The sequence below is a fragment of the Hyla sarda genome, chromosome 3 (genome assembly GCF_029499605.1).
Source record: "Hyla sarda isolate aHylSar1 chromosome 3, aHylSar1.hap1, whole genome shotgun sequence".
NCBI lineage: Eukaryota > Metazoa > Chordata > Amphibia > Anura > Hylidae > Hyla > Hyla sarda.
In genome coordinates this window covers 177,619,298-177,633,720 of record NC_079191.1, presented here as the reverse complement: position 1 = coordinate 177,633,720, position 14,423 = coordinate 177,619,298, and the positions used below count along the sequence as shown (strand labels likewise).

The window sequence follows — 14,423 nt, the reverse complement described above, 5'->3', positions numbered from 1 at the left end:
TCCCTAGGAGATGGAAGTCAGTGCTTCCCCCGACAGTCACAGATTGGTTCAAAGAGATTCACTTTATTCATACCATGGAGAACTGTGTTGCGGCGTCCTCCGACAACGCTGAACGCACACTTATACGATGGTTGCCGTGGACGCAATTCACTAATTCTGCTGACTACTGGACCCTTTCGCTGTCCTCCTGACGGGCTCTTTCCTGATTAGATACACTCAGCCTTCTCCTGGCTGCACCGGTGGTATTCCCTCCCTACCTTCCCCCCATGTTGTTTTCCTGTTTGTTGTCTATCTGTCTTTCCCCTTTTGTCTGTTCCCATGTTACCCCTTGTTGAGTTTTGACTTCTATACCTTCAATTGATGAGGTCTTCCTTTATTGCATTGCCTCCTCCTTGTCACACCTCTGGAGGCCTACCTGAACCTGATATCCCTGTGCACTGACCTCTTTACATGCCTAGCTCTTCATTTGGTTTACCCTTATGATTACTACATGTTTGTATAACTTACTGGCTTGTAATTGGCTTGTACCCCGCTCAGATGTTTGACTAATGCTTTGGTCTACTTTTCTTTTTGACCTTTTGTGTGTTTTGTTCCTTTAATAAAGCTCGTTTTGTATATAAAAGGTGAGGAGGAAAAATATGAAGGGGCAAAAATGAAAATTGGCCCGGTCCTTAAGGCTACGGTTCACATGGACGTTGTTCCCCATTCATATTTTCTCCTAAACGGACAATTCAAATAACGGATGCAAAGGGATGCCATCTGTGGACAACAATGTGGTGTGAAACTAATCTTAGCACACTCCAGTGGAAAGCAGCCCTACATTTGGGTCACTGAAACGGATAGACCGGCAGCTCTCCTGTTCTCAGCCTTAGGGTGCGTTCACACAGCCGTTTGCCCCCGTTCCGTTTATAAAAAATAAAAAAAACAGATTAAAAAAAACAGATAGAAACGGCTGATCAAACGGGTATCTGTTTTGAACCGTTTTTTAATCCATTTTTTTTTCTTTATGAAAAATCAGCCACCTACAGACTATAGCAGCCAGGACTACTACTACTCCCATCATGGAACTGACTTGTTTCCATGGAGGGAGTAGTAGTTCCTGGCTGCAGGAGTCTGCCAGTGGCTGGGGAGGCTACATTAGTGCTTGGACTACTACCCCCATCATGGAACAGACTCTGTTCCATGATGGGGGTAGTAGTACAGGGGCTCACTTCTGAGACCTGATCTGATCAGAAGTTATTAAGCCAGGGAGCGAGCGGCATGGTCCGCAACCCTGCGATCACCGATGTATTTTACTTTCATTTCTAAATTCTCCGCATGGAGCTCTGAATGGCCGGTACTGAGGAGCCAATCAGGGCTCCCTGCAGGGATTTTAAAATGGACAATGTATATTAAAAGCGCTGTGGAGGGCAAGATATATAGCGCTATATATCTAGCCCCCCAGTGCATTTATAAAGATATAACCCCCGCCAGCGCAAAAATATATACCCCCGCAGTGTGTACATATATATATATATATACACATATATACATGTGTGTGTGTGTGATCCCCATGCCAGTGCAAAAACATATACCCCGCAGTATGTGATCCCCGCAGGCGTATTTATAATTATATACCCCCCTGCCGGCGCAATTATCAATATATACCCCCCCCCCCCCGCCAGCGCATTTATGTGACCCCCCGCCAGCGCATTTATGTGACCCCCCGCTGGCGCATATGTCATTAATGCAGCGCTATCTGTGAATAGTATTTTACTCGCAGAGCATCGCACCAGCCACCGCAATGCTGCTGATAGAATACTATTCATACATCGCGCTGCAGGGGCTATATATAGTATTTTCTGGCCCCCACAGCACTTCTATATAATATGCCCCTGCAGCGCTATGTATGAATAGTATTCTATCAGCAGCATCGCAGCGGCTGGTGCGATGCTCTGCGAGTAAAATACTATTCACATATAGCGCTGCATTAATGACATATGCGTCAGCGGGAGGTCACATAAATGTGCTGGCGGGGGGGTCACATAAATGCACTGGCGGGGGGTATATATTGATAATTGCGCCGGTGGGGGGTATATAATTCTAAAAGCACCGGCGGGGGGGGGTCACATATATACTGCGGGGTATATATTTTTGCGCTAGTGGGGGTTATATCTTTATAAATGCGCTGGGGGGGGCTAGATATATAGCGCTATGTATCTTGCCCCCCACTGCGCATTTAATATACATTGTCCATTTTAAAAATCCTGCAGGGAGCCCTGATTGGCTCCTCGGTACGGGCCATTCAGAGCTCCCTGTGGGGAATTTAGAAACTAAAGTAAAATACATCGTCTACATTGCAGGGTTGCGGACCATGCCGCCCGCTCCCCTGCTTAACCCCTTAAGGACCAGGCCAATTTTCACTGTAGGACCAGAGCGTTTTTTGCACATCTGACCACTGTCACTTTAAGAATTAATATCTCTAAAACGCTTTTACCGAATATTCTGATTCTGAGACTGTTTTTTCGTGACATACTCTACTTTATTTTGGTGGTAAATTTTCCTCGTTACTTGCATCCTTTTTTGGTGAAAAATCCCAAAATTTAATGAAAATTTTGCATTTTTCTAACTTTGAAGCTCTCTACTTGTAAGGAAAATGGATATTCCCAATAAATTTTATTTTTCTTCACAAATACAATATGTCCACTTTATGTTGGCATCATAAAATGGTCATATTTTTACTTTTTGAAGTAGAGCAGCAATTTTCAAAAATGTCATGAAAATTGCAAAATCTGAAGGGACAGATGTTATAGAACTACAACTCCCAGCATGCCTGGGCAGTCTAGGCATGCTGAGAGTTGTAGTTTGGCAACATCTGGAGGACTACAGTTTGGGCACCACTGTAACAGTGGTCCCCAAACTGTGACCCTCCAGATGTTGCAAAACTACAACTCCCAGCATGCCCAGACAGCCAAAGGCTGTCTGGGCATGCTGGGAGTTGCAGTTTGGCCTTCCTAGTGTTTGCCACAGTAAAGATCACTTTACTTTCACTTTAATCCCCCGCAGCCGGGGAATTTCTACTCCCATCATGGAAAAGACTTGTTTCCATGATGAGAGTAGTAGTAGTCCCACAACACTGCAGGAGTCTGCTGATGTCACCTCTTCGGAGCATGCTCAGATGTAATTATGGATATTTTAAACCCGGGTGCAAACGGATGACATTAAAGGTTCATCCGTTTGCCTTAGACTTCAATGTTAAAATTATGATGTCAGTGTTTTCTTCCGTTTTTTTCATCGGAAAAAAAAAATACTGCATGTGTCGCGATTTTTTCTTCCATGAAAAAAACGGAAAGGAGTGCAGACGGGTGCACAAGGATGTAAACGGATTGTAAAAAAAAATCCCATTGATATGAATGGGATTTTTTTTAAACCGTTTTTAATCCGTTTACAGTCTGCAAAAACGGAACTGAAACGGGGATAAAAGAACGGGGACAGAAGGCCGTGTGAACAAGCCCTTATGCAGCCGGATACCTGTGACATAAAAAAACCTATGCGTGAACCCAGCTCAGGGAGGAGCGTCTTCTGACACCTCGGAAAGGACGTCAGCTCAACTGCGCCACCTAATGGCCTTCCCGTGACTTAGTGACGTCACTCGGTAAATGTCAGTGACGGGAAGTGAGTGGTCAGCCGTGTACGCTGTCAGTAATGTGTGGATATACACGGTATTACAGCTGCTGGTATGCGGATAGCGGGAGAAGCCTTCTCCCGAACACATACCGGATCTGTTTCTGAATACCAGGTGGGCTGACCCGGGTCAAGCCTCGCCTCCCCGCCCTGTCACTTCCTGTCCCGGGCCGGCCGGTGTTTACTGCGGCTCCTCCCGTATTAGGCCTCTAGGGGCCCTAATGGATTTTACATAGCGTACCCGGTGCTCGCACGGTTTTTCGCCCGCAGACGCAGCGGAACAAGCGGCCCGGCTATGTCCTCGGCCGTCCCGTGCCCGGCGCTCTGCTGTTGCCGCCGCCCTCTGCATCCGGGGCCTACACCGGAATCACCGGAGCAATTTGTCCCGGGCCCCCCAGACCCCGCGTCAGCCTCCAGCTTCCAACTCTACCGCCTGCATCACTTCCACCTGGGGCTGGAGCTGCGCCCGGATACCAGGGACCTGTCCGGCTGTCTGGTGCTTGAAGTCAGCCCCCTGGTGCCTGGAGGCCCGGCTTTGGTATTAGACACTCACCCGGTTGTCAAAGTTAGTTCTGTGCGCTGCAGAAGGGGAGGACGACATAATAGGAGCCCTAGTGATAGACCTTACAATGGTGCCAACCAGCCCTGCCCCCACACTGACCCTGCCCGCCCTAATGACACTCGGACTCCTGATAGCACCATGGGTGTGTGCCAGGAGGTGCCAGCTATGTCAGAGGGTAGATCTAACCTGGGACATTCTGACCCCCAAACCACAGAAGGGTCCTGGTGTGTGGCACAAGAGCCCAGCACGCTCACCACTGGCACATCACAATGCTCACCCATAGTGACCCCAGAGCCCCTGGACCTCTCCGTTTCCCGTAATGCAAACCACTTGTCATGTTCCCCCCAAAATACTGCTGCTTCTTCTGCTGGTCCTGGTGGGCCCATTGTGAATGGTCATCAGGCCCCAGCATCTCCTCTTAGATCCACCTGTCACACCTCCCTGAACCCCTTAGCTGCCCCTTATTCGCCCACCACTGACCTGTCCGTCCCCTCCTCGTCTTCTTGCTACACCTTGTCACCAGATTCCCTCCTGTCTCCCACCTTTGAGAACAGTTTTACTCCAGCAGAAACCCCTCTGCACTTCCCCTCTACAGACATTCATGTCATGGAGGAATTGCCTAGCACTTTTAGCCAGCCTTGTGGGATCCATAATGCCAGTGATTCTGGGCCTTCTCACTGCACTTGCTGCTTCCCTTTGGACTTTAGGGTCGATGAGCTTACGGATTATGGATCTGCTCTAACCATCACTGTGCCTGAAACTTTACAAACCAATGAGACGTTCCAGGTCATTGTACACTACGTCACCGGAGAGGGGCCTGCGGTGAGTTTTATGGTGTGGCATAAAATGAGTTTATAGGCAAATCTCATTGCCACGAACCTAAGTTCAAACGGCACTTTAACTTCTACATTAGTAAAATGTAGACTATATGACTAAAGAATCGATGTGGCCAACTGGCCATCACTTGATATTTTCATTCCCTCGGCCTCAATTCTTGCAATGCAGACAGGATGACAGGCATAAGTCATTGATTCTTATAAATATTATTCCTTGAGCCAACATACTGTCATTATATTTACATTTTCCTTCTAAATAGAAAATGTAGCTATGCATCAATCTAGAAATGAGTATGGTCTGCTGTTGTGCATTATGGTAGACGCAGTGTTTACACCAGGCATATCTATCACAATGCACAGGTCCCGGGCACCATTAGTGGTATGTTATGTTGACCTCTAATAATGTGATTGGTGGCAAAGGTTCCAACATTCCCCTAGCACTCGGTATAATATATTTTCAATACCTTTGTAGTTAATGTTTCTCTACTGGTATTCTGAGAGCATAAACAAATGTCTTATTGTTGTGTCTGGAGAATATTTCCCCTAGGTGATGAGTAAATGATTCTTCAGTATGACACTGGTTGTACTTTCCTCCAATCCTCACGTCCTCCTTTTCAGGTATGGTGGCTGGATCCTGATCTTTCCTATGGAAGCTCGGAGTTGTTTGTGTTCACTCAAGGGCACTCTGTTTGCAACCGTTCTTTCTTCCCCTGCTTTGATACACCAGCTGTAAAGTGTACTTACTCCGCTTCTGTCAAGGTAAGTCTCCAATGTCAAGGTAATGTTTAAAAAAAAAAAATAATAATAATAAATATATATATATATATATATATATATATATATATATATATATATATATAATGTGTACAAACAAGAAAGTTGCAACAGCACTCTAGGTCAAAAAATAGAGGCTCTCAGCGCACTTTTTGATCAAAATGTGTCCCCCCATCCACCACGCGGAGGTGGCCTCATATCGGATGGGACCCTAACATGATAACTCACCTCTGCTGTGCATATAGCCTCTGACTGTGTGACATGTTGGATCAGCCATTGACTAAACCACCTCCAGTCTGAGAGGGGTGGGGTGCACGGCTAAAGAGGGTGCCACACCCCCCAATTTACAAAGTAAAAACAAAAGGAAAAATAGCCAGCACAACAACCTAATACACAGGTGCCCGCTGCTGTGGCAAATACAAAATGTACAAACAAGAAAGTTGCAACAGCACTCTAGGTCAAAAAATGGAGGCTCTCAGCGCACTTTTTGATCAAAATGTGTCCCCCCATCCACCATCCACCACGCGGACACATATAAATATATAAATATAAATAAAGCGGTTCTTATGTCAGTGCTACAATAACATAATTCTTATCTGCTCATCTTGTGATGCAGTTCTAAAGGGCACGCCGACGGGGAGAGCCTATATAACATGACAAGCCAATCACTGCCAGATCTTTGCCCCAGGATGGCATGGCTCTTCTAGTCACTAAAGTAGTAGAAACCATGCATCAGGACTATTCTTTTTCCCTCTGACCATAAAAACAGGACCTTGAAGGCACTCTTCAGAAGTAGCCACAGGAGTTGTCACTGGATACATAATAGCCAAGGAGTGCTTGGAAGGTTACATTATTAGAAATGAAACGTTTTGAAGATAGATGCTGTGGCCTTCTTCATCAGGCATTTCTGATGAGGATGGCTGGAGCACCATTAAAAATTGTTGCACTTCTAATTATGTGGGGCAGTGACTATTGGGGTAATTGACCACTGGGCCATTCAGTGGCTCCACTACCACAGCCACTTCTATGCACAATCAGAACCTCCAAGGTCCTTTTTCTGTTGTGTTTTTTTTTATTTATTTTTTCACAGAGCAGAAGAAAAGTTCCAACTTATGGGTATTATAGGGTTAAGGAATGTTAGTTTTCTGCAATCTGCTCACAGTATATTGGGCATTTCAAGTGTTTATGGAATAATGTTGTTTCAAACAATGTCTCTCCATTTAATATCTTTTTTGATCTGTCACATATATGAAAATTTACATTTATTTACAAAAAAAATAGTCTTTATCCCTAAAAAAAAGAACTAAGTTTTGGCCACTAGGTGTCTCTCTTCTTCATCAAAATGTAGTCCACTGCCTGTTGGGGAAAAACAACAATCAGCAGGGAGACCAGTGCAGACTCTGTCCCACCTCACATTAGCTTATCATCATAGTCAGCACCAGCAGTTCAGGGCTGCTTTCGTGGTGTTACTCCTTTTTTGCTCTGTTGATGTGATCCTTTCTGCTCACATGGCACCTTGCAAAGCCAGTGCATTAAACCCCACCTTTCTGCCCCCCCCCCCCCCACATGCAATCTATAGTAGTCCACCAACACAGTGCCTGCCTAATCAGTCTAGTTCACTTTGTCCACTACTATGTCCCACCTTCCGTTAAGGGATACTAAATAGGGTTTGATTCTGTAGACAGGCTTGGCCAGTCAATCACCTCTACCTTCAGCTTCTTTAGTAGGGTAGTGGTAATTTTTTTTTGGTGTGTTTGCAGTAGGACTGGGCGGTAAACCGGTTCATACCGAATACTGAAATTTTTGTCCTGCATGGTATGAATTTATCCCCATACCGCAATACTTGTTTGGTCCCTCCCTCTCAAGAATTAATGATTTATCAGCCCAGCGATGCGCTATACCCACATTGGGGAACTAATCATATGTGACCCGCGAGCGCTGTTCTGCTTCCCCCCCCAAAATTAATCATCAGCCCAGAGCTGTGCTGTCCCCATCGGAGTACTACTCACATTTGTTACCCGCAAGCGCTGCTCTCCTCGTCCTTCTGTTTGTTGCGGGCCGCCAGCGCTGGCTGGAACTCTGTACTGTAAACTGTATCCCTATGCCCGGGCTGCAAAAAGTAAACACAACCACGTTCCGACGTCGACCTTACACTCTGGGGTAAAGACAGCTGGGTAGATTTATATATCTATGTAGAGATGTACCGCCAGGATAAGTATGTGGGCCATTATATTGTGAACTCCAAAATTAAATGCAAAACAAGGAAGAACCAATGGAGTCACTTATACAAACAAGTACAGTGTCCAATGGACACAAATTTTATTGAACTAACAGCAACAATACAGATGATGTAAAAAACATTTTTAAAAAGAATACAGCAAAAAGGGGTGATATCACCGGTTCTGCCCACTGAAATGGGTATAAGTTCCTTAGTTATGTAGATAATATATGGATTGTATCTAGGGGCAACCAGAGACAATAGTCAGGTTGCAAAATGTAAACATACACAATGTATAGTAAATGTATTGCACCTATATATTCATAGCAGCAGTGGCAATACACCTCACAATGAGGTAAAAAGGTGCTACAGAGGACAAAGTGTCATGTGCATAGACATACAGTAATGAGAACAGATTTCAGATACAGAAAACCATAAGAATATTACCAAATAAGAGCAGCAAGTGGGCAAACACCGGGATAGCACCACTTCCTGGGGAAGGTACGTAGGAGAGCCATCAGCCTATCACCGGCTCCAGCGATGTTCCGCCCCGGCCGGCGATAGGCTGAGCCCACTGTCATGTAAGAAGCCAGCTTTTTACATGACAGTGGGCTCAGCCTATCACCGGCCGAGGCGGGACATTGCTGCGGCTGGTGATAGGCTGACGGCCGCATAGGGATACAGCTTACAGTACACAGTTCCAGCCTGCAAAGGCGGCCCGCAACAAACAAGAGGACGAAGGAGGCAGCGCTTGCAGGTGACATATGTATTACCCCGATGGGGACAGCACAGAGCTGGGCTGGGCTGATGATTAATTTGGGGGGGGGGCGGGGGGGGGGGGGCAGAACAGCACTCGCAGGCCAAATGATTTAAGGGGGGGGGGGAGGAGAAATACTGTGGAACCGCCATAAGTTACAAAAATACCGTGATACACATATTTGGTCATACCGACCAGCCCTAGTTTGGGGTCATTATCATGTTGAAATACTTCCCTGCGGCCCAGCCTCTGAAGGGAGGGGATCATGCTTGGCTTCCGTATTTCACAGTACATGTTGGTTCCCATAATAAACTGTAGCTCCCCAATGTCAGCAGCACTCATGCAGGCCCAGACCATGATACTCCCACCACCATGCTTGACTGTAGTAGGCAAGACGCACTTGCCTTTGTAATCCTCACCTGGTTGCCACCACACGTACTTGTCCCATCTGAACCAAATACGTTTATTTTGGTCTTATCTGACCACAGGACATGATTCCATTAATCCATACCCTTAGTTTGCTTGTCTTCAGCAAACTGTTTGTGGGCATTCTTGTACATCATCTTTAGAAGGTGCTTCCTTCTGGGATGACAGACATGCAGACCAATTTAATGCAGTGTGCGACATGTGGACAGGCTGGCCCCCCTCCCTTTCAACCTCTGTAGTAATGCTGGCAGTACTCCTAGATCTATTTGTGAAAGACAACCTCTGGATTTGACGCTGAGCATGTGCACTCCACTTCTTAAGTCGATTGAGAGTCCTGTTCTGAGTGGAACCTGCCCTGTTCTGTCTTGTGAACCTATATGGTCTTGCCCACCATGCTACAGATCAGTTTTATGGTTTTGGCAATCTTGTCAAAGGTTAGACCATCCTTATGTAGAGCAACAATTTTTTTTTTTTTTTTTGATCCTCAGATAGTTCTTTGCCATGTGGTGCCATTGTGAACTTCCAGTGACAAGTGAAAGAGAGTGTGAGAATAACACCAAATATAAGACATATGCTCCCCATTCACACCTGAGACCTTGTAACACTAAAGAGTCACGTGAAACCAGGGAGGAAAACTGACTGACTGGGCCTTTTTATGTCAAGGTTTAGACATGAATGGCTGTGTGAGTTATTTTGAAAGGACACAACATTAACCTGTTAAGGACGCAGGGCGTACCTGTATGCCCTGAGCTGACCCCACGTCATAGTGAGTCGGTCCCGGCGGCTAACAATGGCCGGGACCCATAGCTAATACCGGACCTCACCGATCGCAGTGATGACCGGTATTAACCCCTTAGACCCAGCTAGCGGCGGGGACCGGAATTCCCACGGGCGTATGCATACGCCCTACGTCCTTAAGGATTTGGGATGCAGGGCGTATGCATACGCCCGACGTCCTTAAAAGGTTAAAGCGTACCTGTCAGATCCCACACAAAAAAAGTTACTCAAAAAATACCTATTTTGATTAAAGGGGTACTCCGCCCCTAGACATCTTATCCCTTATCTTTCTGGCACCAGTTGATTTCTGGCTGCGTTTGGAACTATTGTTTCGTGAGCGCTGAGCGCAGCCATTACCCCCCCCAAAATAGACTTGTATTGGGGGTGTGGCCTGATGGCACTAGGGGTGTGGCCGACCCCCGCAGCACACGCACAGCATTCGGGACCAAATGCCCCTTTTAACTTTAAAGCTTCTGAAAGTGCTAGCTTTATTCTAAGTCCAATTTTTATGCATGTGTCGTGCAAGCAAATAAGATTGCTAATTCTTAAAGTAAAAGAAAACAGACAACGTTAAACTGGCAGTACAAATTGCCGCTTCAAGAAAGATATGTATTGGATTGCGTCCAATTGTCAATTCCTTTAGAAGCTCCACAAAAAAGAAAAAGAACTGTTAGTACTTGATAATCTTTTTCAAGGGTACGATTACTGGTTCTATGTTACACACAGAATTGACCTAGGTCTTTGGTATGCAGTGTGACCACTGATCTGTTGACATTTTTTTTTTAGGCACCTGCTGGAATTCGGGTTCTCATGAGCTGCACTCACAGTTACTACATAGAAGAAATGGGCATCTTTCAATTCTATATGGAACATCCAGTTCCTGCTTATTTAGTAGCGTTAACTGCAGGTCATCTTCTTCCAGCTGATATAGGCCCAAGGTAAGAGTTATGTCTTTTAGAGCATACTTAGTAGTAGTGATAGCTTACATTTGAGACTGCATTGGGATTTAGTTGCTTAGCCAATATAAAGTTTGTCATAGATGTTATAGTGATCATTTAAAAAAAAAAAAAAAAAAAAAAAAACTTTCATAGGTTTCCTGCTGCCCACACCATGAGCAGTATAAACACTCAGTCCCTTATTACAATGAACTATGTTCACTCTAAACAGTGGTGCCATTTCAGAGTAGTCATAGTTGTAACTATTTACATATAAGAAGAGAAATGTCAATCAGGGCTGGTGGACTTTCCCAATGACTCTGTTCCCCGCTCCTAATATAAGTTACAACTATGATTATTCTGAAACAGCTAAGCCATTTATTCTGAAACATAGATGGCTATGATAAGGGAGCTTGTCAAATCAACTGGTGCCAGAAAGTTAAACAGATTTATAAATTAATCCTGTTTAAAAATCTTAATCCTTCTAGAACTTATCAGCTATCAGCTGCTGTATGCTCCAGAGGAAGTTCTTTTCTTTTTGAGTTTCTCTTCTGTCTGACCACAGTGCTCTCTGCTGACAACTCTGTCCATTTTAGGAACTGTCCAGAGTACAAGCAAACCTATCCTTTTCTAGACAGTTCCTAAATAGGACAGTGGTGTCAGGGAGCACTCTGGTCAGACAGAAAAGAAATTCAAAACGAAAAGAACTTCCTGTGGAGCAGTACAGTGATCCCTCAGGTTACAATATTAATTGGTTCCAGGACAACCATTGTATGTTGAAACCATCGTATGTTGAGACCAGAACTCTATGGAAACCTGGTAATTTGTTCTGAAGTCCCCAAAATGTATAACTAATACAGATAAAGTAATTCCTTACATATAAAAGTAAGAAAGATCTGCTGGGAACTGTAATCACTGTCTTGTAGGGGATAGGATCTCCTTTAGGGTCCTGTACAGGACACACAGTGTCCTAAAAAAGTAAAATGGAGCCGCCCTCACCTGGTCTCCAAAGGAGCAGCTAACCCTGGCACAGGTAAAGAGTAGTACAGAACATGTAGTACCTCCCTGTACTGTAGGGGGTGCTACCAGACAGCCAGCCAGTCAGTGCATGCACTTTAGGAATACAGGTGCTTTACCAGTGAAATGCCCATTCTGATTGGTCAGTTCTTCCAGCCATTGACACACTTTGCAGATCTGGCCTGTCCGTAGCATTGTATGTTGAGTCTGGTCTCAAGTTACAATGGTCCAGAAAAGACCATTGTATGTTGAAATGAATGTATGTTGAGGCCATTGTAAGTTGAGGGACTGCTGTACAGGAAGGATTAAGATTTTTAAATAGAAGTAATTTACAAATCTGTTTAACTTTCTGGCACCAGTTGATTTAAAAAATATATATATATTTTCCAGTGAAGTACCCCTTTAAAGGGGCAACCTGCCCAGGCTGCCAGCATTAAAACAAAAAAACTGGATCTCCTGCTGCTGTGATACTAAAAAGTTTTCAAGCTAGAGAAAGTTGTTCTATATGTCATAACAAGTATATTATTTGTTTGGGGATTTTTGTTTGTTACTGACATTTACAGACCTAATTTGTTTGTGACAATGGAAACCATTTATCAGGTTTAAAAAAAAATCAATCCCATGTTTCGGCTGTCTGTGGCTATCTGAAATATTTTGACCTTTGCTTTATTATATTAACCCTTATTTTATTTTCCATTTATTATAGAAGTAGAGTGTGGGCCGAACCTTGTGTGCTGCCTTTGGCTGTGGGAAAACTGGCAGGCCGGGTAGAGCAATGGCTTCAAGCTGCAGAAAATTTGTATGGCCCCTACATCTGGGGAAGGTGAGCCACGTGCACAAATGTTTACAGTCTTTGCAGCCAACTAGTGAATCTCAGAAGGATGTGTGAAAACACAAGACTTTTTGTGTTTTTTGCAGTTCTAAATATATAAAACAAAATTCCGGGTTTCCCATACTGGAGACGTGTCGTACCGTCGCCACGCCCCCTCCATTCATGTCTATTGGAGGGGGTGTAACGGCCGTTACGCCCCCTCCCATAGACCTGAATGGAGAGGGTGGGGGCGAGATATTGCGTCACTTCTCCAGTTTCGGAAACCCCGAAGTTTCCGACTCTGGAGACGCAGCCCCGCATACAATGCGGGTGCTGCTGGTAGATTCCGGGGGGTCCCAGCGGTGGGCCCCCCATGATCAGACATTTTAGCCCCTATCCTCTGGATAGGGGATAAAAGCTTAGATCCCGGAATACCCCTTTAGGGTGTGTTCACTGGCTATTACTAGCAGCAGGTTTCACGCTGCGGGAAAACTGCTGCAAGTTACGCCACCATTGATTTGAATGGGTCCACAGATAGTCCGCAATAGTGTCAGATTTGTGAACTAGCTACTAGCGTGTGAACGCACCCTTAAGGAGTTAAATTTTGAAAAATCAATGCGTGCCTCACCTGCATTATTGTGGAGGTTTGTGGTCTCTGTACTCATTGTTACAGTATGGTTTATCTGGCATTAGTTGTTGACATGAACAGATGTGGAAAATCTCCTGAACTATAGAGTTAAAGGGCACTGGCTCATAAGGTTTTTCTTATATTGTTTTACAAATTTTTCTGTATGGAATTTATTTGTGCACATCTTTCCTGTTATTTTCCTCTTAGAACCATTGTTCATAAATTTTCCTGATTTTACCCCTTGTAAGCCTCTCTCAACAATCGTCCTTCCCTTCCTTCATTCCAGGTACGATATAGTCTTCCTGCCCCCATCCTTCCCCATAGTTGCCATGGAAAATCCCTGCCTGACATTCGTCATCTGCTCCATCCTGGATAGTGAGGATTTTCTTCTAATTGATGTTATTCATGAAATTGCACATGGCTGGTTTGGGAATGCAGTGACAAATGGCAGCTGGGAGGAAATGTGGCTAAGTGAAGGCTTGGCAACCTATGCCCAGCGCCGCATCACCACTCTGGTTTATGGTGAGTAAACTCAATTTCTTAGTTACGTGTTTTTGTGTTTTGTGCTGCCTTTTCCCATGCACGTCTGCCACCTGTAGTATTGATATCCAGATTTCTCTATCAGCTCCATTGGGGTACACAGACTGTGGGGACACAGACCGTAGGTGTATGCTGCTGTCTCTAGGAGGTGTGACACTATGGTAATAAAAAAGTCAGCTCCTCCCAGCAGGATATACCCGCCTTCAGGCTCTGAGCTAGTCAGTTTAAGCTTAGTGTCTGAAGGAGGTGGACATGGTCTGGATTCTCCAGACCAGGTCTTCTGATTTTTTATTTTCCTAGTATAGGGACGTGTTCCCTGTTTCCCCATTGCGAGTAAGAGGGCACAGACATTGCGTTTATGCGCTGTTCACCCCCCCTCGCCAACGGTCAGCGCCTGGGTTGGTACCTCGTAGGTCCGGGTCCCCCTATTTCTCTGTTCGCCTCACTCTCGCATTGCAGCTAGGCGTGATACAGGGACA

At 45.1% G+C, this 14,423-nt stretch overlaps 1 protein-coding gene across 1 annotated transcript in view; it reads left to right on the top strand.

Annotated features, from left to right (window-relative positions):
• Positions 1–3,467: 3,467 nt before the first annotated feature.
• The window catches only part of RNPEPL1 (arginyl aminopeptidase like 1), a 35,169-nt gene continuing 24,213 nt past the window's right edge, over positions 3,468–14,423 (top strand). The window contains exons 1-5 of the mRNA XM_056565594.1: positions 3,468–5,047; positions 5,680–5,820; positions 10,800–10,951; positions 12,672–12,788; positions 13,691–13,926. Coding sequence (XP_056421569.1) covers positions 3,959–5,047; positions 5,680–5,820; positions 10,800–10,951; positions 12,672–12,788; positions 13,691–13,926 — 1,735 coding nt within the window. The 5' untranslated portion in view covers positions 3,468–3,958. The remainder of the gene's footprint in view (positions 5,048–5,679; positions 5,821–10,799; positions 10,952–12,671; positions 12,789–13,690; positions 13,927–14,423) is intronic.